The sequence below is a fragment of the Saccostrea echinata genome, unplaced genomic scaffold, assembly GCF_033153115.1.
Source record: "Saccostrea echinata isolate AGI-Se365-2 ecotype Australia unplaced genomic scaffold, CSIRO_AGI_Sech_v1 ptg000010l, whole genome shotgun sequence".
In the NCBI taxonomy this organism is placed as follows: domain Eukaryota; kingdom Metazoa; phylum Mollusca; class Bivalvia; order Ostreida; family Ostreidae; genus Saccostrea; species Saccostrea echinata.
In genome coordinates, this window is record NW_026889759.1 from 3,354,384 (window position 1) to 3,382,001 (window position 27,618).

General features: G+C 33.2%; 1 protein-coding gene across 2 annotated transcripts; it reads right to left on the reverse strand.

The window, feature by feature from the left end:
- Positions 1–1,471: 1,471 nt before the first annotated feature.
- LOC133184165 (transformer-2 protein homolog alpha-like) lies at positions 1,472–13,443 on the reverse strand. 2 transcript variants are annotated; one of them, XM_061319065.1, is made up of 11 exons: positions 13,340–13,443; positions 8,795–9,009; positions 7,867–7,947; positions 7,532–7,546; positions 7,277–7,391; positions 6,726–6,770; positions 5,733–5,861; positions 5,225–5,284; positions 4,830–4,945; positions 4,226–4,332; positions 1,472–2,598 (listed from the first exon to the last, which is right to left on the reverse strand). In XM_061319065.1, exons 1-11 carry the CDS (start codon positions 13,355–13,357, stop codon positions 2,543–2,545), a joined length of 957 nt encoding a protein of 318 aa, XP_061175049.1. In that variant the 5' UTR covers positions 13,358–13,443; the 3' UTR covers positions 1,472–2,542. The 2 variants fall into 2 exon arrangements, with proteins under 2 accessions (XP_061175049.1, XP_061175051.1); XM_061319067.1 differs by lacking the exon at positions 1,472–2,598 and adding an exon at positions 2,624–3,481.
- Positions 13,444–27,618: the final 14,175 nt, after the last annotated feature.

Here is a 27,618-nt window from a genome sequence, read left to right on the forward strand (position 1 = left end):
CCACATTGAGAAAAAACACATAAGGCAGTTGAAATTCAAACAGGATTTAAACTCTAGGATTTTGGATGACAACAGAAATACTACCTCACTTATAAAACATACTGCATATTTAGAATATTACCCTCCAATATATTTTAGGATTTTTTCACATACTTACTTATTTTTCTTTCTTTTACTTTTAATTTATCTCTAAGTTCCCCAGTGTTTTGGCATGCTACCTCCCACATCCAAAGCATTTCAAGTGAAACCCAAGCAACTCAGTCAAAACATTTGGGCTGGGGGGGAGGGGGGGGGGGGGGTAAATGGTATTTTGAATGTTGTAAACATGCATTATACATATCTACAAAATATCCTAAATAGGCAATTTACATGTACCCTTTATAAGATTTATTTAAATCCCTTGATCTTTTGACTCCTTAAATTTCAACTCTCTTCTTCCTACATATACACTTACCACCTCTTTACTGCCACAACTCTGTAACAAATAACGAAGGATAATAAATCCCTCAGATTACTTTTAATGCTACATGCATTTTTTTTAACCCTGCATCAATAAAGGCATATCTTAAAGGCAGAGATTTTAAGCACCGCCTTCAAAAAAACTTGGTCTGTGTACCCCTGTCAATCAAGTGCATAAAGGTACATCATTGGATGCTAGAACTTGATTGACATTTACTTACTAGTCCCTGTGTATACCCTGTACACTTTGTTTGGCACTCGTGGTGACCTTCAAATTAACTTTTGATCCTCTGATATTTACCACACATGGTGTAAACAATAGAGAAGCTGTATTACTATAGAATTTTTAGCTTAATAATATATATTCATACACACCTTTAGTATTTGAAATAAGTATGATATTCTTTATGATAATATATATCAAAATTTGGTATAACTTTTTTTTAAAGCTCCACAAATAATTTGAATAATAATATTTTTTTTGATGGGTGGGGATGTTTGACAATCATTCAATAACAAATTGCTAAAAAATATTGAGATTTAACTTTATTTACAACTTTTTATTTCTAATTAAAAATAATCTCAAAATCCCAACACAGGTAAAGTTCGACTTCTTGGGTACTCTACTGTGTATTAAATCACTTCCTGTGTATAGGGATTAGGAGACAAATGACCACAGGCAAACTGCTAGCCCTCAAGGCATTCACACCTGTACAAAATAAGCCCCTCCCTCACCTGGAATTTACCACCCGGTAAAAAATCTCTGCCTTTAAATGCAAGAAAGAGCCATAGCTGCCTTACCGATGACACGGCCGACTCAAGAATTTAAAAGGAAATCACCTGTTTCTATTTATAGATATACTGTACCTTTTCAATTCATGAGCAAACTATGTAATATGATTTGAGGACGAGTGTTGCAAGTATGTCAAATGACAATCATTTTACTTGTTCAATACTCTAATTCTGAGACAAAAGATTTACGCAGAAAATCAATAAAAATAAAACAAGTTGCTATGAATTTGCAAACTTTAATTAAATAGCTAAGGACTGTCTTTTCCCGAGATACTTTCAAAGTGTAATTGTATATTATATCTTTCTGAAATTGTGCATGTTATAAAACATAATAAAGAAAAACGTAGAAAAGATACACAAAGAAAAAAAATTTTTAAAAAAAAAACAATGGAAAAATGTGGGGCTCGAACTCGCAATCACCATATTTACATTCCAGCAATCATACCGCTGCGCCAACGAAGTCAATGATGTCAAGCTGATAAATTTAAGACAGGTTGCTAAATCTTACGATTATATGAGAAGAAAAATTAATATATATTTTCATCATTTTCAATATGAAGACCACCTTTAACCAAAATTATCTAAAGGGAATGAAGTGCAGACATATCCAAATAAAATTATTCAAAAGTTGTTTTTCTGGTTAAGGATGGTCTTTGGCAACAGTTTGTCATCGTTAGGTGGATACCTCAATATTTACTATATATTCTATACAAAAACTGGATAATTTTCAAATTTATCATATGAGGGAACTATTAACATTTAAATATCATTATTGTGTGATTTGGTTTTACGCATGTATAAACTAAGACTGTATGATAAAATTTTGGTTAAAAATGTATTCAAGAAATCACTAGTAGAGTAGGTGAAAATGCCTATCAAATGCGCTATGGCTCTTTAAATATACAGTAGCAATCTAAAAGAACGAATGGCATTTTCTGTAAGTAAATATCCATTATCAATATTCTACTGCATGCAAACCTTGAACTTCTGTCCCCGATTATTTTTCGTTTTTATTCTGACCACTGAACTTCCTACTTTACTGTAAAATCTAACCATTGATTGGAATACAATTACCTTTACCCTCGTCTTCTAATTCCATACCACTCAGTCTTCATTTTTCAACTCCAAACATTTTTATCTTCATAAATACCTAGTATTTTCTTCATACATTTTCTTCCCTACATTCTCAATTTTCAATCTTCATCCCCTACTCGAATAAATTTTCTTCATTTCTGACCAATTCTTCATCCCTACTTCTCAATTTTTCTTTCTTCACTTTTCAAATCTTCAATTACTCTTCATAACTGAAGATACCCAAACTTCTCTTCATTTTTCTGTCTTCAAACCCTTATGAAAAGGTAAAGAATACAGATCAGTATACATGGCTATTTATTGACAACCACATCTACATTGTAATTAAACAAAATGTCATAATTAAAATCAGACATAACACTACCGGTATCTTGATAACTGGTTGTAGGACAAGTACATAAAAATTCACTACTAAGCACAAGGATGTACTTATGTGGTTGGATTATAACAGAACATTCAAACAAATCTGATACACAGATTTATAAAGTGTTTTAAATCTCACTGAATGCAAAATGCAGTTATAATGATTATTCAACTTATGCCACAGCTTTAAATATATACTTGCAAATTCAAACATTTCATATTTCCTTCATTTTTACAATACCAGTTGCAAATGAGGCTTCATACACCAAAATAACTAAATAAAACTCACAGGCAAAAACTTCTACTTAAATCACTTTTCAAGCCATATTTACTTAAATAGCTATTCAGACTGTCAAAAATATTTCTATCCAACATTTCATAAATCTTAATTGTCATCTTGCATTAAAAACTGAATAGAAAGTAAACATGGTCACTTACAATAATTCTTTGTCTCAAAATTTTGATTATGGTACTTTGTTTCCCATCTTGAACATTTCAAAATGGATATCTTGAAAATCTTAAACATTAAAGTGTATTTAGCCTCTATATGCTTGCCTGTTACATATCATGAAATAACACACCAGTTAAAATAAAGAATATGAACAAAAGTTACAGATTTAATTTTTTTTTTCTTTTTTCCTTTTTTTCAAATGTCAAAAGTCTCATCATTTGTTGATGCAATTTACAAATTGCTTTCTGTTTGTTTACAATAACACCTCCATATTTGATCATTTTTAATGACTCTGTTGTATACCTCCTCAATAATAACCTCCCCCTGGCAAAGAAACAAAACACCAACATTTAAACATGACAGCATCAAAGATTTCCCTCTCAAGGACTATAGAAAAATGATACATGTATGATGAAAATGAAATTATGGTAGAGAAATGGAAAAGTCATTTCTGCAGTTGTCAAACATTGTAGTTTACTCAAAATAGCAACCCCAGAAAAAAAATTAATTAAAAATACAACCATAAAATATGTAAATCCCCAATTCACTACAACAGCTTAATGGATGTAATTGCAAGAAATCTGAAAGGATTTCAGATCCCTTAAAGTTTTCAAATGCAGAAATCACCCTTTAAATGATATCATACTTAAAATGTGATTTTGTAATTATAAATTGAAGAACCAGAGTTAAATCTGATTAAAATCTGAATTATTTTATCAAAACTCTAATTTCGATAATGCTATTTCTATAATAACCTAAAGGGAAAAAAGCAAATTTCTTTTTGTTAATGATAGAGGAATCTGAAAAATCATCTACAAAATGTATTTTATCTGATGAATGAACATTTCCATGCATTGATGATAACTGTGCAACATTTTTTTCTAAATGCTGATGGTTATCTTAACTCAGATGAGCTGAAATATCACTAATAATCTGAAGACTTATAATGACACTACATTTAATATATCAATGACTGAGATGAATTTATAGGACCATATGAAATAGACATGAAGCAGGGAGGGATTTTTCATGCAACAATATATCTAATCAAACCTTTGGACTACTTACTTGGGCTGTATGACCGTGATCTTGACCTGGATCTGGAATATCTACTACCACGGCTATATCCCCCTCCTCTTGAATATGGGGAAGGGGATCTCCTTCTATAGCTGGACCTGTCCAATTACATGGTACAATTCCATCACTTTTAAATACCTGGAATTTCATGCTACTAAATATTCTAAAGTTATTGATGTATTGAATCAAAAAAAAAAAAAAACCATTTTAACTTTGAAGATTATCTCTGAAGAATAATCAATTAAATCTTATTTTTCTTACATCATGTTTATGGAGTTAACTGCAAACATCAGACATTTCTTTCTATTATTTAAATCAAAATAGGTTAAACTTTTCCACAAAAACAATTTAATTACTTTAACTCTACAATTACATGTATGACGAAACATGCACAGTCCCAACATTGAGAACCAGCACAATTTGCTGAAGAAAATTTATCGATGAGATACTAAACATATGTAGTAGGTTTGCCGAGATAAATCTGGATGAGATACTTAACATATGTAGTAGGTTTACCGAGATAAATCTGGATGAGATACTTAACATATGTAGTAGGTTTGCCAAGATAAATATATGGATGAGATACTAAACATACGTAGTAGGTTTGCCAAGATAAATCCCAGGTGTGGGAGTGTGGGCTCTCGTTGTGATAGAGAAATCCACTCTAATTCTTCGCCCATCTATCTCCATCCCAGGGCCCCTGTCCTTTGCCTTCAATTGAAATAAAATGAATAAAATAAAAGAATACTTTTATTGCATTTCACGGTGCTCAAAATCACCCAAGCAGGCACTCAGTTCAATGAATAGTATAAGCAACATTTCAAATATCTGTTGACTTACAGCATATAAAAAGGAAGCCAATAAATAAACATTTACTGTTGTTTTAGTGTGATTTTAAACCTTACTTTTTTAACATTTTCATTCTTTTTATAATCTGTATTTGAAAACAGTTTATCAAGGTAAACTTGAAAGTGAGATCAATTCCATTACCTCAATAGAATCTTCAATGTTTCTGAAGTGGATGAAAGCAAAGCCTCTGGATCTTCCAGTCTGAGGAGAGTAAAAAAGAAATGTTTAATGCCTATACAAATAAGCATCTGTTTTTAGTATACAGGTGACTCTTCATTGCTTGAACTTTTGATCTCTCGAAGTTCTTGATCTCTCAAAGTGAGTCTCCAGTCCCAATCGTTTCTCCTATATGTTAATTAGTCAATTTTTTTCTTGATTTCTCAAACTCTCCAAACCCTTGATCTCTCGAAGAAAAGAATATTTAAAAACTTGGAAGTCCCTATCTCTCACAGTTTTACCATGGTCATTGGCTTTGAGTTATTGAGAGTCACAGGTATACAAAATTAAAGTATTTTTCTTTCAGACTTATAAGACAGGTACTAAATTGCCCTTCTGTCAATTAAGTAAAATAGAAAATGCATCCAATATATTTCATTTCCATAGCATATATTCACCTGACTTGTTTGATAATCTAAAATTTGAGTCCTACCTGTCTATCATACACAACTTGTACATCTTCTAATGGACCAAATCGACCAAAAACTTCTCGCAAGTCTCGTTCCTGGGTGTAGAGACTCAGACCAAAGATACCCAAACATTTAGTTGGCTCTGGATTGTCCTAACAAAGATAACATCACTTAAGCACAATGACTACACTGTAAACATTCTTTTATAAGGAAGAAAACAAATAAGACTGTTGAAAAGAGTTTTCAGTTTGAAACATGCAAATATTTCAGATTCCATGAAAATCATACTTGCTTAATTAGAAAGGTAAAAGCAGATCCAAATCGTTTTTTTTTTTTGGGGGGGGGGGGGGGGATTTTCACTCTTTTATTGAGCTTGCTTTCTCCATTAATATAATGAGAACTCATACTGTACTTACTTCCTTTCCTACTACTAAAATCAAATAATTTTTACTATTGAGTGGTCAGTCATGTTATTCAAAACAAAAAAATTTACTCATCAAATGATACATTTCCATGGACAAGTTCATTAATGTAAGTAAAGAAATACTAGTCACAATTTTTGAAACAACTACAAAGCAGCTTCTGGTTTTTTTTTAGAAGACAATACTCATCTTTAATTTCAACAATTTTCAATTAAATGACATCAAATGTTTCAATGACCTTGTATTGGAGGTTAGACAATTCTTGCATTGCATCTCAGAGATTTTCTTGTTTTCATACAGGAAATGGTAGATTACAATTTATTCTTTGTATGTCAATTGAAAAAATTTGTTTTATGCGAAATATATGCATTATCATCTTCATAACAATTATTATCTTTGGATCTCAGGATAATGGTTTGGCCTGATAGGGAAAAAATCTGTTAGCAATGAAAACTAACTAGTCCATTGGGCATATCTGCTTCATACACCACTGGTCAAAGGCCAAATTTTACCGGGCCTTGGCCATGGACCTACTTTTCCCCCCCATCCTTGCTACCTTGCCTAGAACACTTTAATCTAATACTGGTCACTTACCCTGTTTCCAGTGTGTCTTCTTCTGTTGGACATGGGGGATGTTTCCTACAATGTGGAATGAACAATAAATCTTACAAGGCACAAATCTCAAATAGCTTTCAATGCTTAATGCTGGGTATATGCATTTGATAAGATAAAATCTTGATGTAGTTTTCTACAGCTCTTCTTAATGTATTAAAGTTAATGCAATATGCTGAATGTATTAAAATTAATGCAATACTCTGAAATACTGTATCAGATTTATTTTTCAAAACATTCTTTAACTGCTGGAATTTTGTTTGCTTTAATATTTCCTCACTGATATGTTTGATTTCATATTTCTTCCATCAAAACTTTCTACATGTACAGTGAATCTTGTCTAATCCCCATATCACTGGTTCCATAGAAATTGGCCTAATTAGACAACATTCCATATTAAACAACATATGAAACAACTGCTTTTACTGAAAGGGCCTTAAAGTTTATATTGCATTAGGCAAGATTTCGGAATACACAGCATCCATATGAGACAAGTTTTTCTTGTATATATAAACATTCTGGCAGTTTCCTACCTTCCCCCTCCTTCGCCTGGAATACCCTGGAGATCGGCTGCGACTTCTGTATCGACTGCTGCGGCTCTCTCTGTAATAGTCTCTGCTTTCTCTGTAATAGGGAGACCTCCCACGGCTATAGAGAGAGAAGTTAATTAAACTTACAGTATGTCACACAATCAAACATACAAAGGATGTGTCAGACAATTGAGGAACTTTTTTTCTGAGTTTAAATGTAACCAATAAAAGCACTTCAAGCATTTCTTTGCAACTTACCTTCTGCTCCTTGAGCTGAAAATAATTAGAATAAAATAATTATCTACCATCTAGATCTAGGTAACTTTAATTGACACAGAGTTCTTTAACCTACGGTAAGACATAACTGAAGGAGTTAGCTCTCCTGGCCAATATTACTATAAGTATTTTGTTTTTCCAAGTGTATTTAATATTTCTTCTAGGTTGTTAAACAGTTATATAACTAAAATATTGTTACTGCCATTACCTACATGCCAACTTTTTAAAGTTAATAAATTATATGATTTTAACAAACATCTTCAATCATATCTAAATTTTTTTTACAAATCAAAATGAATACATCCGGTTAAACTCACTATCGTGATCTTTTGTGATAGCTCCTAGATCCTGATCGTGACCTTGAATAGCGATCTCTGTGATATGACCTGCTCCTGGACCTGTTCATGTAAAAACAAATCGATGTAAACTGATTTGATTCCTGACATTATTTGCAAATTATCAGATCCTGCTGGAATATCACATATACATTTATCAACTGGGCTATTGCATGAGGTTCATAGATGCTCTGATAAGAGAAATCACCCTCACTGGAAATAATGACTATTATAATCTTTAAAAAAAAATGTCATTTTAAAAGGCCATTTCTGTCAGTTTTTGCTGAAATTGCTTACATTTCCACTATAATTTAGATTTCTTTTGGAATCCAAAATATGTGTTACTTAAAACTTCATTTGTGAAAAAAAAAAGCTGTAAGTTAGTCATGGGAGTAATTCCTTGCCTTAAAATTACCTCTCAACATAAAATGGTATCTTTTTTGGTCAATGGTCGTGGACAACAGAGGTGAAGTGAATTGATTTAAGTTTGTATATCTCTTCAATACCAATATAAAATCATTAGACTATGAGGGAAAGGTTTTGGGGATATTTTACAACTTTAAAATAGGATTTGTTTTTTTTTTTCTGAAATACTTAATAGTGATTTTGAGGGTTGTTTATAACCTCAGTTATACTTTCAATTCATCCCCTTTTAATTAAAAGAGAGAGAGAGAGAAAGAGAGAGCAATATGGACAAGAAGAACTCAAACAAAATTCTGTATTAGAAAGATTTGTTATGACACACATTCATCTGCTACAAGTTAAAAACATTACTATATAGAATTTGATACATCATAAAGATTAATTAAATACAATAATATAAGCTTACAAAACTTCCTTCATGGGGTATATGTTCTACCTTTTGTGTAAATATATGTTCACATAACATGATCTACATTAAATGTTCTACCTTTTACGGCCTCTTGAGTGTGACCTGGACCTAGATCTGGATCCAGAATAATGTCGTGAGGAGCGTCGATATGGTGACTTGGATGCAGATTTGGACCTGGAGTCCCTGGATTTGGGGGATCCTTTTTCATTTGATGGAGATCTAGAGTGCGAATAGGAGCCATCAGATTTTCGTGACCCCTCCGACTCCCTTGAACGGGACCTTGACATTCGTAGCTGCAAGAAAATAAAATAGTAATCAGCCATGGCTGTTAGGTAGGACATACCTAAAGAAATTTTGAAAGGTCTAAAATTTTATAGATAATTAAAGAAGAAGTTAAGCTTCCCTTTGTTAAAAAAAATTAATAGAAGCTAGATATATATAGTCCAGACCGGAAAGAAATTTTGTAGTGCGACACTAGGATAATTAGAGAGAATGAAAATCAAAAACAAAGAGTTCTGATTTTTGTTTTTAAGAGTGTCGAGATTTGCATCACTTCCATAATTTCTACTTTGACATTTCAAATTCTTGTAGCATTTTTCATGTTTGATGATGAATACTCGGATTATTGTGGAATGCCTGCGCAATTAAATAGCACCAATAAAGACAAAAATATCTACCGAAACAAGATATCATGACACATTTTGTTGAAAATCAAATGTAGTAGGTATATGACATTTTAGGCCAGATATCGAAGAGGGGTCCAGTGTTAACAATTTATGGAAGTGACTTACGTCAGAGCTCCAGATAAGGTGCGTATCTGCAGAAATACACATTGAATTTTACAAAATTCGCATTGAAAATTAAAACTGGGCGTACAGTTATGCATTAGCAATCGTAGATAACACCACGAAAGTACTGCATGCGATGGTTTGAATAAAAAAGTACGACTTAGCTAATGATATGAATTGAGATTAATTTTAACTCAGTGTTTGATTTTTCTCAAAACGAAATACTGATTTAAAAGCGTTTTATTAACCAGGAATTTTCAAGTAATGGCAACGACGACTTCCATTTATGGAGAAAGAATCAAAGATTTAGGTTGAGAGAAAAAAAATCTTCATTAATATGGCAAGTTGAGAGAAATCAGATGAATCCATCATGAAAAAAACTGTGTGTAACCATCCTACTAAACAGAAAACTCTAGAGAATCTAAGGGAACTCTTGATGCGTAATGTCCCTCTACAACAATTTATTTATTTATTTAATTGGTCTTGAAATTAAACAGAGCTCATTTTTTTTTTGATATGGTTTTAATATGGTCTTCACTGGGTTTTTTTCCCCTTACACATCATGTCCTCTTTGCAGGGTTGGCCGGAAAATACCAGTGGTGGGAATTACCAGTGGTAATTACCCGTATTTCCCATCCCGGGAAATACTACAAATTTTCTCTAAACTGGGAAATACTGGGAAATACAAAGTTAGTTTTTTATTTCTTTAATTCATTCAATCTTATATAAAATTCTAAAATAAAATAAATTAAAACCAAAAAAGATGAATAATATGGAATATGTCTCAAATTGCAATTTAACATACAGGTAACTCTCGATACCTCGAAGTCCGCGGGACCGAGGAAAAACTTCGAGAGATCAAGAGTTCGAGTTTTCAAGAGTCCGGAATTTTCCGGGTTTGTTGACAGGTTTTTAAATTAGTCTTACCGTATGTAATGATTTTCATGCAGTGCTAACCTTTTACACGTGGTTTATATAAAACAACGATATTTTTTCGTAATTTAGATGAATATTTCATTAAACTGAGTAAAGCAAAATATGTAAATCATTTCATGTATATTTATTTATTCTTTGTAATATGGACATCATACTACGCTTTCGTTACATGAAAACGACATTTTACCGCGTCGCATACATACATGTAGCATTGACTATAAATCCATATTAACATGATCATTGAACGGAGTTCTGTAAGTATTTGTCCAACAATAGTCATCATATTGACATTGAGGCTGTTAATGCTTTTTCATATTTCGTTTAACTTTGACACTGACTCGAAATAAAAATTAAATTAGTGTTTCGTCTTGTAATCAATTACTACTTTTCACTGACATTCCGTCTCTGAATCATCGTAAGACAGTCGATGATAATTATTTTAATAGCATATAGGCAAAAATGATTAATTATAAATCAATTATCACCTTGCAGCATAAGTGTCACCTGAATAAACATCCCGTTCCTCGAGACCCGCGTCCTCTGCCTGGGGCCATTTAAATGTCCAGGTAAAGGTGCCAATTATATAACCTTGTATACACATAGCCACTTCGAGCTATCGAGGGTAAAATCTAATAGAATATGCATAGCGGGACTGAATTTTGACTTCGAGGGATCAAGGGTTTCGAGAGATCAAGAGTTCGAGAAATCAAGAGTAAATTTGCTTAGTTATATAGGGGAAAAATTCGGGACCGGAGACTCACTTCGAGCGATCAAGAACTTCGAGAGGTCGAAGTTCGAGCCATCAAGAGTTACCTGTATTCAGAATGTATCACTACTCCAGGTCCCATACCCATAAGGTCTCTGAAACATTTCCCTGGTGGTATAAAACTGAGGTTTTCCAATTCAAGTTTCTTTTCACGTTTGTAAAATTATTAAGTTTATTAATGTTAAATCCAAGAAAAAAAATTGTTTTAATCCTTCTGTAAACACTGTAATTATTACAAACAATCATGTTGTTTTAACAAATTGCTCTGAACAGTTTTGTGCCCATGTTTTGAGAGATAATTACCTTGTCAATGAGTAGAACTGAAAGGCTTCTTCTTCTTAGGTTTGATATTTATACCATACTCTACATTTAAGAATTTTCTCAGATCCTTCTTTAGTTACATAAAAAACCCAATTGGGATCTTTTGGTTCATTTCATGTACCTGTATAGACTACATCTGACTCAAGCATGAAACAAATGCCACTCATGACTGGTATATGAGTATGCTGTGTTATGATTATATAAAATGAATTACTTGGAAACCAGATTTTTTTAAATCAGGGACAGTGATACCAGGTAGATATCTTAGCCAATAAGGTGTACTACATGTCAATATGAATGAAATATGTAGCTATTTCTTATTTCCCAGTATTTCCTGGGAAATTCCCGTAATTCCCGGTAATTACCAGTATTTCCCACCGTCCTGGGAAATATGAGTATTTCCCAGTTTTTTGCCAACCCTGCCTCTTTGATAACATTGCAGTACAAACTTTTTTTCTCCAGCTAAGACTTTATTCCTCCAACTATCGTTTGTTTTCTAGGTAACATTGTTTTCTTTACTTATGTATTACACTTGTTACAATATCATCTTACATAGACGACACATGCTTTTGTGTGCATGCTTAAAAGTACATGTAACTATGCCTAGTGCATAGTCTTTCTATTTAAAAAAATCGATTTTTGTTACGATATCATCTTAAATAAAGGAAAAGTTTTATGTGCCTATGGTAACTTTACCTACTGTATAATCCTCCTTCTCAAAAAAGAACATTTCTCAGTTTTAGCAAAAAGTCTTATGGATATTTTTGAAATTTATTTAAAAGAATGCAGGAACTGTCCTTTGCAGTTTTTTTTCCTTTCCTCTTCTAAAACACATATTTCAATAAGTTCAAAATCAAAATAGATGTCAAAACATTATATATTAACAAAATACTCTTAAATCATCAGCTGATCATGATCATATTGCTGAAAATCAAAATCTGCATTGATCTGAAAATCAGGGAGTAAATACACTTTGGGGTAAAAAATTCTCTGGAGCTCTGCTTACCTTCTCTATTTCATAATACTGCAGGTATGATTTCTTAATAAAATGTTAATTCTATGTAATTTTTTGGATTTTTCATATGGAAAACATTGTAAATGTGTACTAGAAGATGAATTTATGGAAAAAGACAAATAAAAATATCCATAGACCCAGGGCGTATATTCAGGTGGGGGTGGGGGGGGGGGGGTTCCTGTTCACATGCACCTAAGACAGAACTGACCCAACAAGTTTTTGAACCGTGACAGTCCTAGTCACAGACAAGTTCCATTTAATGTGGCTGGCAGTTTCAGGCCTTGTTGATTTTTTAGTATAGAGGGGTAGACGTCATCTACGAAATTAGATGGGGAGTGCATATATGAATTTTACTTCATTTATTTGGTTCCCAATAAAGAAAGCATGGAAATTATTCCATTTGAGTTGATATTTTACAGATATCGAACTAGCCCATACTTTTGTGACCAGTGACTCGAGGAGTTTCAGTTTCGGAACGTTGCATATTTTACCTATGTATCACTGTATGCACTTTCGATTTTGATTGTTTTCACACGCCTCTGATTACACCCATTCCATAATGGATGACGATCAAAGTAAAAATAATTATCCAAATTATTAAGTCCAATAAACATTAAATGCAAAAGCAGCATGCAATATTGGTTTCAATTAACATGATTAATCACTAAATCAGTTTTTTCTCGGTTTTCCTTGGAATCAACGACCACGCCATTCTACAAAGTTCTTTTACACTCCTAACCAAAATATTTGCACTGCTTAGTGGTAAAATTTGAAAGAAAAACGTGTAAAATACTCACCTCCCCGTTTTCACTCATTACTATTTACTCAATCACCCGCAATTTTTAAGAAATTGGATAATTTTACACACAAAAGTTCTACTAAATGCAATATGGCGCTTCCCACGTCGTTAAAACGTTTCGGTGTGCTGTTAATTTCCTGTGCGTATGCTTTGCACCCGGGTGTTTCAGTTCAATATTTGGAGATATTGTCGATAAGTGGAAGGGAAACGAAATAAATTGAAGGGTTATGATATCATGATGTTAACATATTTAATTTTTTTTAACTTCCTTTTAAAAAGCTTAAAATGCCCTTTTTCAATTTTGTGTTTGTGAGTATAATTTGTCTTTAGTATTCTCAGAGTATAAGGGTACGTTGAATTGAGTCAGCAAAGTTATAAATATAGTCCTGTGTTTTGTCAGAAATTTCAGTCAGAATTCTTTTAGATTTGATTTTAAATCATAAACTTCTTAAACAAATATACACATATGAGAGGGAGTAACCCTACATGAATGTCAGACACTTCGGCCCGACGACACCTCGGCCCAACGACATCTCGGCCCATTGACACCTCGGCCCCAACGGGTCGGCCCAAGATTTGAGACACCTCGGCTCACGTAAAAGACACCTCGGCACAAACAAAAATGTATTATTTTAAACATATTTATTTGATATTTTCTTAAGTATTTTATTATTATAGGGACTATATGCGACGGATTATATTATTATATATATCCATGAAATAAAAAAGAAAATAATTGAATAATCTTCCGAGAGTAAATTGACGGTAATTAAAAAAAAAAAATTGTCTATCACATAGTGCTAATCGTTAAACAAACAAGAAGACGCAGCGCATCCTTCGAAGTCTCAAGCGCGTGTCATATGGGGTGGTGACAATGAGGAGTTAATTACGAGCAGGCTAATTAATCCAATTGTTGGGTACAAACCACATATCTTCCTTGGTTGGTTTAGGGAAATATATCCATTATGCTCTAATATTACGCAAAGATCTATCAGGTTAACGTAACTTCTATATCTGTGTAAGGTTAAGTTGAGTATATAAATTAAAAAAAAAAAAGAATCAATTAAGACATCTTATTGATCAGGACAGAATACCTAAGGACATATGCTACTGTGCACTGGTTTATAAATATAATTATTATACATAGTTAAGTGTACAATACGCCCCTACTACAAAGTGATTTTTAAGTAAAAGAATTCTAAATATTATGAAATGAATAAAGTTGCATTTTCATAAGCAACAAAATAAATAAATAAATAGATCTCCTATCTCCCACTCAATAAATACAGCAGCTGACATCTATGCTGTCGTTCGTTCAAAAATTCTGAAATTATTTGCCCGTTTATCGTATACATATCGTCATTATAAACATACATACATTTATATTACCATAGTGAATACAGATAATTATTCTAAAAAAAAAAATTCCTTGGGCCGAGGTGTCTTTAGTATGGGCCGAGGTGTCAATAATTTTGGGCCGACCTGTCAGGGCCGAGGTGTCAAGCACGACGGGCCGAGGTGTCGTTGGGCCGAGGTGTCTGTCTACCCCCTACATGACCCCCACCCCCACCCCACACTACCGCCATCAATAATAATTTGATTTTTTTTCTTATTTTAAGGTATAAAATATCAATTTGAAACATATTCTGCATTTGTATTTACAAATGATAAATGTGAAATTACAATTTATCAAAAATTTGTTTAAAATTACAAATTAATAAATTAAAAAAAAAATAAAGTTAAGATTGTTTTATTTCCTGATTTAAAATTTACTTTTGTCCCTCTTTTAATTATTTTTCTTTTAATTTGCATTTTAAAATCGTTACAATAATCCTTGACAGGAGCTGCCTTTGGATAAGTATATTTCTAAGTCCCCTCATCAAATGCAGGAACCCTAAGGATCATGTTGTTCGTCCGTCTGTTTGTCCATCAATACTTTTGTTGTAGATAACTCAACAAGTTTTTGTTACCTTTATGCAAAAGTAGCTGACCATAGAAGGGAAATAATTCTGGGGTTTTTTTTAAGGGGTTGGGGGGGGGGGGTCGTGGTCTTGGCAAGAGTAATGATATGTATTTTGCAAATCAAAATCCCAAGTTTGAGTTTCGGCAGACATAAATTTAATGTTTACCTCATGTTTAATGTAAAATCAATTTTATATTTATTTTAATTTTACAAAAACGAAGAAGAACCACCATACTTAGTAATTCAGTCATACTTATTTCCCCGTTTCACTTCAAACTCATATGCCAGGTTTGAGGTATATGTATGTGAAAAGGTAACAATCTCATAAATCCTGTAAATGATACGAAACGTGAACAGGGAAAAAAAAACCAAAAAACAAACAAACAAAAACAAAAAAAAAACGGGCTTCTGGAAACCAGAGAGGGGATCGAATGCCTGAGAGGCGATGAACCCTCTGTATTGATCAGGTGAACAGTCCACTATTGTTCGTTTGATAAAGTCTCTTCGAGAATTTTTCACTCAGATTGAGACGCCACCACTTCCCGGTGGAGGGCTGCAAATTTAGACCTGTACTCGGCACTTACGATTTTTGAGCAGTGAGATTTTTTTCGTGCCAGCACCTACTGCGACACGGGACCTTGGTGTATACGGTCTCATTCGAAGGACCTAAAAATCCGTAGTCAACATTCGTATAAAAAAAAAATACGACACAAGGATAGTTTGCAAACAAGGGTAATAAAACAATCGTATAGAAATTGCGAAATGCTGCCTTTACAGGAGATTGTAGAAAGCCCTAATAAATCAACATATTTGTCAGTAACCTGCCTCGGTTTTAGAATTGATCGTACTCAGAACATCCTCTTGGGTACTATATGCTGGTGAAAATGGAAAGTTTATATATAAATATATAGGGAGAATTGACGATGGAAAAAGAGAAGTCATCCCATCTTTCATATATATAGTATAATTGTTAGTTTGCCATCAACGTCTCTAATAATCCTCATATGAAACAGATGTGGCGGCAGACTTTGTGGTATATTTTATTTTGAGTTCAGCAGGATTGTATCAAATAGACATAAATATTACTGCAAATGCATTTTTAAATCCATGAAATAATTGTTGCAGGGAGAATTTTCCACAAAAAAGTATAGTTTGACATTATTCTTACGAATTAATAATAAGAACGTTACCCCGGCTAAATGCTTTCCACACGATTTTAAGTTTCTTTGTACAATCGAAACCTATAGAAATTTTCCATGCTTTATCTAGCCGTTCTCTTTCTTACTTTTACAATGTTTGAAAAAGTTCTTTCGGAAATGAACTTGGTTGCAGTGGTGGATTAAACAGAGAGAGAGAGGGGGGGGGGCTCTTTTCCTAAAATCATCAAATTCAAGGTAAACCATAGAAAAGACAAAATAATTACCAGATAAAGAGATATAATGAAAAGGTTTTATATATTCCTTCAAGACAAGAGCGTCTGGGGGACCACAGGTCTTAAAATTAATGTCCGTATATTTGTTAACCTTAAGAATCATGACAAGAAGAAGTTTGAGACCTTTCATTTTCGCCGCAATAAATCTGTAGAATCTAGGAGCTTCGCCTCATGCCCCTCCCCCCCCCCCCCCCAACCACCACCATCATCACGGGTTCGCACCTAGACCCACAAAGGTCCCAAGCTAAATAGACGATCCCTAACCTAATCAGCTCAGTGATGCTCCTGTTAACCAGCTGCTAACTTAATTCAAATCCTGAATCTGCCCCTGGCCGGGTTGGTCACTTGATTAAATGAGGATTGTGAACATAAGCACTGCCTGGCTTATTTTGTAAAATAATAATATATCTACTATAAACATACAGTACATTTATGAATAATTTAATTTCGTTTGTATTCTAGCCTCTGATTGGTTAATATCCAAAAACGAACACAAATTATTTCTGTATAACCTGGTTTGGTATGGGGACACCCCCCCCCCCCCTGACAACCAGCTGAATCATCTGTATCCTTACAATCCTCTCATTTCCAGTCCTTGGGATTCATGGAAAATTCCAGATTTAATAAATGTACCTTTAACTTCAAACAATAATTCGATCTTACCACATGTAAACAAACAACAAGGCTGCTAGGCCTATGTATCAGTTTTTACCTCCCCTCGCTTCCCATCACTTCCGTAACTTCCGTTACTATGGTTGTATTATTGAGCGGCAAATTTGAACTAATAAAAAGCAACGAAATTTTACACCCATAGTTATTTAATGATTTGAAAATTAAATTATAAGGAATGACTCTAATTCTTGGCCAAATTATTCAAGTATAACCTGGTTTGGGTCAATTTACGCTGTTTTATAATCCGCTTCGCGGATTATAAAGCGTAAACTGACCCAAACCAGGTTATACTCGAATAATTTGGCCAAGAATTAGAGTCATTCCTAAATTAATAAGATTGGGCCTATTTTTACTTAGAATTTTAAAGCAGTGGAGAATGCCTATGACTATCCCCCCCCCCCCCAGTTTACTGTGTGTTGGCTAAAAATATATTTCCTAGCATAAGTCACAGTATTTCCCGTGTATAAATTCTAAAAAAAAAAAATAATTTAATTTTGTTTGTATTCTTGCCTCTGATTGGTTAATATCCAAAAAGGAACACAAATTATTTCTGTATAACCTGGTTTGGTATGGGGACCCCCCCCCCCCTGACAACCAGCTGAATTATCTGTATCCATACAATCCTCTCATTTCCAGTCTTCGAGATTCATGGAAAATTCCAGATTTAATAAACGTACCTTTAACTTCAAACGATAAATCGCTCTTACCACAAGTAAAAAGGCTGGTAGGCCTGTGTATCAGTTTTTACCTCCCCTTGCTTCCCATCACTTCCGTTACTTCCGTTACTAAGGTTGTATTGTTGAGCGGCAAATTTGAACTAATAAAAAGCAACGAAAGAACTATATACGGTAAGGGCGTATTCCTGCCCCCATAATAGTCAAATTTTCAAAATCTCTTGAAATGAGAAAAAGTGCATATATTGTATAAAATAATCCAAATTAAGACAATATATTATGAAATTGGAAAAATTAGTTGGCTTTTCTTGTCTCTGTGACGTCACAAACTATTTGGATTTCCGTTATTTTTAAAAATAGAGGCCAAAATGCACAGAGTTTGTTCAATTTTGGCTGTAGTATTTACAGAGCGCAAGCTTGCTCAGGTACCATATTCACATATTTCATTGATATTATCAATCTACACATTATATCAAAAGATCTAGTCTGAGCAGACCTGCGCTCGATAATTTCCAATCAAAAAACCGACGTAAAATACGCTATTTTCTCTCAAAATCATTGCAATTTGGAATTAACGTCATTTTATTGACGTCATATCTAACTAATGATGTCATAGTTGATAAAAATATTTAATGCTTTGAAGTCTGCAAATATCCACCTGGTTTAGAGCATAATTAAAGATTTCTCCATCAAAGTTTTATTTTGGGGGCAGATACTGGCCACTACAGAATATAGTCCTTTTACACCCATAGTTATTTAATGATTTGAAAATTAAATTATGAGGAATGACTCTAATTCTTGGCCAAATTATTCGAGTATAACCTGGTTTGGGTCAGTTTACGCTGTTTTATAATCCGCCTAGCGGATTATAAAGCGTAAACTGACCCAAACCAGGTTATACTCGAATAATTTGGCCAAGAATTAGAGTCATTCCTAAAATATCTCTGAAAAGAACGTGAAGTCAAGGAAAACAATCGTTTCCCTTACCAAACTGTTATGTTTGCTGCAGACCTGCAGCAAGTCTGCTGCAAGTTTGCAGCAAACAAAATTGTTCGCAGGAAGAAACTTTTCTTGTTCGCAGATGATTGCCGCTAGCTGCGATCTTGCGGCAAACATTGCAGCAATTGCTGTAAGCTTGCAGCAAATTCGCAGGAACTCAACATGTTTGCAGGAACATTGCAAGAAACATACACGCCAATCTGTTGTTCGCAGCAAGTTCGCAGGAAACATTTAACAAATTGAATGTTTGCAGGAAGTTCGCAAGAACAGTAAACAAGTCAAATCAGCCAATGAAATGCAGATTGTACGGGGGTCAACACAGAATTCGCCATTTTGAAATGTTTGAATTGAAGTGTAGATGTTTCAGTATTTTGTTAGGAATACTTCCCATTTTGAACATGTTGAATGATTACAAAAGCAAAATTCTGAATGTAGGTGTATATTGGCATACAAAACATCTAATTGGTAAGATCTGATTTTGTTTTATTTTGATAATGAAACAATTATCTCTTTAAAGCATGTTCAAGTAACATGTACTTGCTAGGTCAAATCTTAATCTATTTATGAATTTTAATCTTTATTTTAATATCACAATTGTATGTTTCTTTAAATGTATTAAAGGTTCCAAATCAACTATTATAAATGTTTATATGTTTTCAAATAAATTAGTATTAACCGTAAAATTTTATTGTTAAAGGAATGTGCGAAGTTTTTAATTTTCTGTACTTGTCAAAAAAATTATATTTTTTATTAAGAATAGAATGTGAACATTGTCAAGGAACATAAAGAGAGACTATCAACACTTCAGAAACTAGCTTGCATCATTTCATACACATGTGGTGGATTTTCTTTATAGTTAACTTCAACAGATTAAGGTCAGGACAAAGGCTTTCTGCGAACTTGCTGCTTGTACCCAGGAATGTGCCAAATACAATAATTATATTCCTTGCCGCAAGTTAGCAGCAATGTTTGCTGCAAGCTTGCAGCAATGTTTGCCGCAAGCTTGCAGCAATGTTTGCCGCAAGCTTGCAGCAATGATTGCCGCAAGCTTGCAGCAAGGTTGCCATATTTGGAAAATCCAGTGTTTGCTGCAGACTTGCAGCAAACCTCATTTGCATGGTAAAATGTTTGCTGCAAGCTTGCTGCATACTTGCCGCAAACTTGCTGCAAACCCAACGGCTTTGTATAGGCTGCCATGGTTTACTTAGCTTCATTGCAGCAAGCTTGCAGCAATGTCTGCAGCAAGTTTGCAGCAATGTTTGCTGCAGACTTGCAGCAAATGTTTGCAGGAAGGCAATATTTTTGGTAAGGGTTTATTTCAATGCATTTAAACCAAACGGTACGAATTAGTCGGGTAACGAGTTAGCTATGAACTATTGTTTACATGATCGGGTACCTGGTAAACTTTAAAACTTCATGTCACTAAAGGTAAGTTGAATAAAACCTTTCATTCAATAACCCAAAGAAATTTCATGGTTAGTCATATCACATAAAATTACCAAGGTACAATTTTGAAGTACTGTCGCTTTCTTTTATTGTTTATCTAATGCCTGTAGTTATTATAACCATAACCCATTAATCTGAAGTGTAGCGCGTTGACAAAAATGACATCATTGACAATATTAGTAAATAATGCAATGAAAGGTGCATGAAATAACTTGATGTTATTAGGGTTTTGCTGTCGACAAATACTTTCCATTCCTATAAGCAGCTGATAAACGATAAAGGCCTTTAAAAAAAAAGCATAGGCATTCCTCAGCTTAATCTGTATGTTAATAGTGTATACATATTATTTTTTTTTTATTAACAAAAAGCCTATGTAAAAAAGGAACTATGTTTACAACTATTCGTAAGACTGGGATGTAGTTTATTCCCTGTTTTGGATTCTTCAATCTTATATGCATGTCATTAGTAAACACATGTCATAAACTTATGATTCAGATGAGAATGTTGATTAAGAGAGAGAAAGGGTATTATAACAATATCACAACAAAACAAACTAATTTATAATTATACTTAAACTGTCATTGGAAGATTGATTTAAATACTGGCAAAAAGAATCATGTTTAAAAAATACAGTTTAGTCACTTTCACTCATATTTGCGATAATATATTAAGTTTTTGCCCTTGGGATATATACGGAAAGAAAAAAGAAACGCAGGGTAACATAATATGTGAATTTTTTTACTGCTTAACCGAAAATTATGAAAATTGGTCAGAGGGATATCTTGGTTACCGTGCATTAAAATCGGTGTTTAGAATTACTCCACCATGAATTGGATGATATCACGTAGGGAAAGTGATCAAAATACGAAAACACGTGCATATTGATGACAACATGTTTTTCATCACATCATTTAGTACCACTTGCTGCACTTAAGTTATACACATCGTTTTTCGGTATTTACAGACGATATGCATTTCTTGCATTCATGGTACGGTTGACGGAAGTTCCGTAGGTCTTGCTATTGCATTGCCTAAATAAGGACAAAGGCAATACCGGGTTTGTTGTGAATATTTCCACCACAGAATGTCTTATCTGTCGTCAAAGAGGGCCTAGAAAGGTTTCCAACCAACCGTGACGATGACGTTGATGCATAACAGCGCCACGTCAAGATCGGGCTACTTATCCTTCCACCTGTATAATCAACATCACATTACCCTAAAACTGCTATTATTACAATAGGCTATGATAGTCGTTACATTCACTCCAAAATCTGAAGGAAATCGATTGCGCGATTTTGGATTGTGAGCTCGTAAACTTTACATTGGTGTTCCTCTCACTTGCACATGCGTGCGTCGTTTGCCTATTTTTTTGGCATGTTAACCCCCGTCCCAATGCTGCCAGGGTTTTGTCAACTATCTCACAAACTATCACATTCATCCACTTGACTGGTCTCCGTAAAGTCCATCTTTTCTGCATCTTACATCTTTGGGACTACATGGACGATAAGGTTCAAAATACCCAAGCTGGTCTCAATCAACTTTGGGCTACCTTGTCGGAAAGGTTGAATAATATCCCTATTAGAAGGATAAACACACTGATGAACTCCTTGCATGGGAGAGTCAAGGCTGTGACAGATGCATGAGGGAGACATGTGAGATAATGAGAATTTTCACTTTTCGGGGGTACTGTCATATGAGTTTCAATAAATCATTAATTATTTGGGAAAGTCAAACGAGGTTTTGGTTACATGTTTATTAAAGATGAAATTAAATGTTACTAATAGATAGGAAAACTGAAAAATATGTCTGAAAAATATAACCGTATTTCACCTGAAAAGTTTACCCTGCATTTCTTTTTCCTTTCAGTATATAATGCATTGCTTTGGCTTAATCAAGTAGCTCTGCTGTTTATTTCATATTCATATTTAAAAAAATCTAAATAATTTGGAGCTACATGTAATCCATCCAGGACTTTAAAAACAAGGATGATAGTTGCATCCATTTGAGTTGCAGAAACATTCCTGATGTAAGTGTATAAAAGGTTTAATTTAAAATCACTCTAGCGGCTTGCTTTTGGAGTTTACACAGTTTGCTAAGAACTTTGTTCTTCATATTGCCCCAAACATTACAACAGTACTTAAAATATAGGAAAAACAATTGTATTGTAAATTTTTAGCAATAACTCAAAGGACATGAATGATCTTAATCTAGACAAAACACAATATTTTGCCTGCAAGTTTCTTTTGTCAAAAATTTCAACATGTTCAGACCATGTAAGACACCCTTGTCAATGTAAACACCAAGTAGTTTCGCACAAGATGCATCATGTACATTTTCAATAACAGTACTATCTATCTGTCTATCTGTTAGCTTTTTCATCTGTCTATCTGTTAGCTTTTTCATGACCAGGTTGTATCTTAGAGGTCTAGGACCATTAACCCTTGTCAGTTGATGCATCTTGGGTAGAATTTAATTTTGTTTTATTTTTATTCATGTAAAAAGATCACAGAATATCATGACTATACACATATAACACATAACAGATAGAAAATAGACATGGTCTCAGCACTATGCAACTAATGGTAAAGATTTATTTAAGGCCATATCTTTTAAAAAATTTTGTTTGCCATCTGATGCCGACCGATTGGCTTAAAATGGACCAACTTGAAGCTTTTTTTTAACCTACAGGAAATGATTTTTCCCTTTTTATTCCTGATTTTTTCTCATCCTGTCAATATGTATGTTGAAATTTTCTAGGGAAAAAATTTTCCCATCTACCTACCGACCCTTAAATTATAATTAGATTTAAATAACAAAAAAATTACAATAAACAAAAAATACGAGGGGTTATCAAAAAGTTCGTGGACTAGCACAATAAAATTAAAACCGCTTAAGGTACATCAATGAATATTTAAACATTTAATAAGCATCATTTTTTCTGTCTATAAAATAAACTATAAATCATAAGTTTTATTTTTTAATGATTTTTTTTTTGTAAGCAATGGTATGTCCAGGAATTGTTTTTGTAAGCAATGGTATGTCCAGGTGGCGCAACCTCCAACATGACATATTTTCTACCTAAGTGTAACTGAGAAAAACTCTTTTGATATGAAGATTTGCCATCCGAAAGTCCCATAAATTCACTCATGTGATATGACACAATTGATTCGTAAAAGTTGCAATTTTTACCTCATTCTGTAAGTTCTATAAAATTTTATCGTAATCTTTATATGGAATGTCTAAACAATTAAAGGGTTAAAAATGACATCAAAAGGGGGGAGGTCATTATTTTCCAACATTCTATAAAGTTTCAGCCCCTGTAAAATGGGCGTAACCTAGAAAATGTTTAAATGGGGTACAGAGAAATAAAATGCATCCAGAGTACTTGTTACTTAATTCCAAAACAGTTTCAGCTAGAGAAGAGATGTACAGTTAATGTCAATTTGTAGTCAGGGTGTCCAAAGTCGGTCACGTCGAAAAGTGACGTTAATTATGTGTGTTAGACATTGAACTCCAATTAGCAAATTATTCTGGCATAATCAAGCGAGGATCTTTTCGTTTGTAAATTTTTATTTACAATATTAATGCATTGGAATTAGCCGTTCATGACATTATAAAGTCATATAAATAAGACGGGCTTAGGTTTTTACTTAACTACAGGGAATCTCATCAAGATAAGTGTATTGAGACAGACGGAGCGAACATTGAGAAATAATGACGTCAGATGTTATTGAATTCAATGGCGAAAGCGCCGGGTGATCATATAATGTCTTTTTTTTTATTAATGATAATTTGGCAAATTATCAATGTATCAAACTGAAATTTTCAACACTTCTTAAACTTTTGTTTTTTTATGTACCTTATAAATTTTGTAATCAACAACAACATAGTATTAATTTTATCACATCAGTCCACGAACTTTTTGATAACCCCTTGTACATACTTGAATTAGGCAGGGTAGTATTAAAGATATTGCATAATGCTTTGAAATGATGACAAGTTTCTAAGATTATTCATTTATAGCTTCAAAATAATGCTTATAAATATATAAAATTGGAAAATTAAGCCATCATGTAGTACATTTCTTGCATTTGTAGCTAAAAAGGATCTTCCAGCTTACTTCAATGTTTGTTAGACTGTATATTAAACATCAGATTACCACTGTGACCATTTTGTATTAAATAATATAATATTACTAGAAGTGCTACTAATAAGAATTGTCATATACCTAAGATAAAAGGTAAAGAGTCTTCATGTTTCTTCTTCAGTGCTGTTTAAGACTGGAATGCATTAATTGCCATTAGAAATCAAGTAAGTTATTATACTTAGTCCAACGCTTGAAGTTATATGGGCTGTTTGCACTTTTATGAAACAATCACTAAAGTCTTGGATCTTAAGTTCAAGACAGACACACACATACCCAAATCAACTAAGAGATTATGGTTTCAAAAACTAAGTTCCTGCAATTTGAGGGAATAATTTGCACATATACATACACTTATAATTAATTCTTTTGCTGCTTAATTCATGTATATTTGTAAAATTCATATAGCTCACATTTAGAGGTATGAGAATCACCAATCTAATTTAAATTAGACGTTCCAAATCCGCTACCGCTTCTAAAACATCGATGTAGACTAAAATCAGAGTTTGCTACATGGTTATGACTATATAATTAACTGGGTAACCTACATGTATGATCAAATTAGTATTTTCCTCTAATTTGAGGGTTTTTTTTTTACATTTTCTATTGTAAATTTATTCATAGACTCTTGATTATATAATCTACTATGAAAGGGATGTCATTCTTTGAACTGTCAAATGAGCCATGTTTATCTACAATTTAACGCAATTCTTGTACAAGACAATCCCTGGTATCAATTATTATGACCACCCAGGAGCTTCATGTGAAATTCAAAACAAGATAAAAATTGCCACTGTTTTCCTACCATTTTCATCATTGTCTGTGACAATACTATACATTACATTAAGATTATACCATCCTAATGGATAAGACCCACAAGAATTGTTATAGCTCAGTTGTTTATAATACACAACTACACTGTATGGCCCAGATATAAATGTCTTTTTTCAATCAATCTGATGAAAATCAGCTGCTTTAGACCTGCATGCTCCACGACGTTTGAATCCCTTAATGATTAAGGTCGTAGAAAGTAACTTTTTTAACTAGGTTGTTCATTAATATTGGTCAAAATTGATAGGTGGCAACAATGGTTAATGTATCTGTTTGTCAAGCCTCAAACCTTCATCTCCTTGATATTCTAGTGAGTATATTGGTTTGAGTTTAAGGACAGTTTGTGAAGAAAGGTAATTAAGTCAGGCAAAAAGTCTAAAGACACTAACTCTTGTGTATAACTCGGTGCTGAAAAAGCGCAGTTTATGATTAAATTTAAAAATTAAATTTCAATTAATAAAGTATAAACTCAACAAAATCTCGTAAACCTATATCATAGTGGGACTGTCAAAAAATGCTGAAAAGGTCTCAAAGTTGGAAGATATCAATTGAAAGTTGAATATCAAATTTTATGGATAACAAAGTCTGGACAGTAGATATCCTTTAACATTATCCATTTTAAGAGATGCCACAGTTAACATGGTTGACATATATACTGACGCAGTTGTACTTGATGGTGCATGGTGTTGGTGAACGTTTTGATGGTATATCTTGTGTCTTTTAAAAATCATTTTTGTTCATGCATATATGAAAACATTGGCAGCATTAATTAATCTACTTTATTTGGTATATAATTAAGACTTTCAAGAAAGCTGCATACATTAGGAAAAATGACACATTTTTAGATCGCGACGCAGCATGGTACAGAAGCGTTCTAATAGGTCCAACTGTTTTTCTTGATAACATTAAACATTTGTCAAAGATTCATTAAATTTAATCATGTTTGATCACTTTTGGTTAAATTTCATTCACTGCCCGGCATGTTAATAAGTGGACTGTCGTATTTTATATCCATTTGTAATTTAATTAGTCAGAATATTGAATGCATGTGCACACCGATTCTGCAAAGTCATAAGATCTATTTATATATACATATATTTTTATTTTTCATCATTGTTCCTGAGATGCATGTTCATTAACAATTTTTCTCCCCTTTTTTTCAAACAAGATGAGTGACATATATAAATTTATACGAATCTTTTACATTGTTAGACATGGTTTAGAGACATACGTATCCCTACATTAATTAACAGCCTGTTGTGGTTTTTCAGTTTGCAGTATTATTCCTGAATAATATATCACCCCAATATGAAAGTACCCTAATAATTGGAACACCTTAGTGCAGTTTGCTGCCCATTAATTAAATAAATGGTGAAAAAACCAAATTTTGATCTTAATTTTAATATATATTCATTATGGTTGTTTCTCATCTTTATTAGTTTTAACCACAACATGACCTTAGCTTTGAAATTCTGTCTTGTTTATTGTTGGCCTGAACTATTTATGGCCCACAGTGGTATTGTTAAAACATTCACATGCCTTAATACTTACAGGAATACTAGAATAGAATTAGTTTTTCATGATGTTTTAGATAGATGAATTTTATTCTTTTTTGTACTCTAAAGTTAATTTGCATGAATAATAAAATTTTGAATAAAACAGGTACTAAATCTTACTTAAGAAATCATCAAGTTTCCAATGTATATAGGAATATTAATAATTATTATGCTTTAACATGTTTAAGCGGATGCAACATGCAGTTAACAATTTTCCAGTCTTTTTCTTATGATATATACTGGTAGTTATGTAGTTTCTGTTTGTCATTAAGACTCAGAAAGTGTTACACTGTAGCACTATAGACTGCATGTCTTTGCATGTACAGAACAACTTTCTGTGCAAACATAGGTGATACATTAAATATCCACAACCCTATGTGCTATAGTTTTTTACACAAACTTGTTTAATGTACATACTGGCCAGTGGTACAAATATGATTCAATAAGTAGCTTAGTTTCTTGTTTTCTTTACAAAAAAAAAAATCACTTGCTGTTTCCAAATTTAATATGCCAGGGCTCGACATTAACTTTTTTCCCTACTTGTCCATTCAGACAAGTGA

Excerpts from the sequence above, each read along its gene's own strand:
- LOC133184165 (XM_061319065.1), bottom strand. Across the intron at positions 5,862-6,725 it reads GAAGACACACTGGAAACAGG|GACAATCCAGAGCCAACTAA; the intron begins GTAAGTGACCAG and ends TATCTTTGTTAG. Across the intron at positions 2,599-4,225 it reads ATCACGGTCATACAGCCCAA|GGTTTGAAGACAGAAAAATG; the intron begins GTAAGTAGTCCA and ends CCTTTTCATAAG.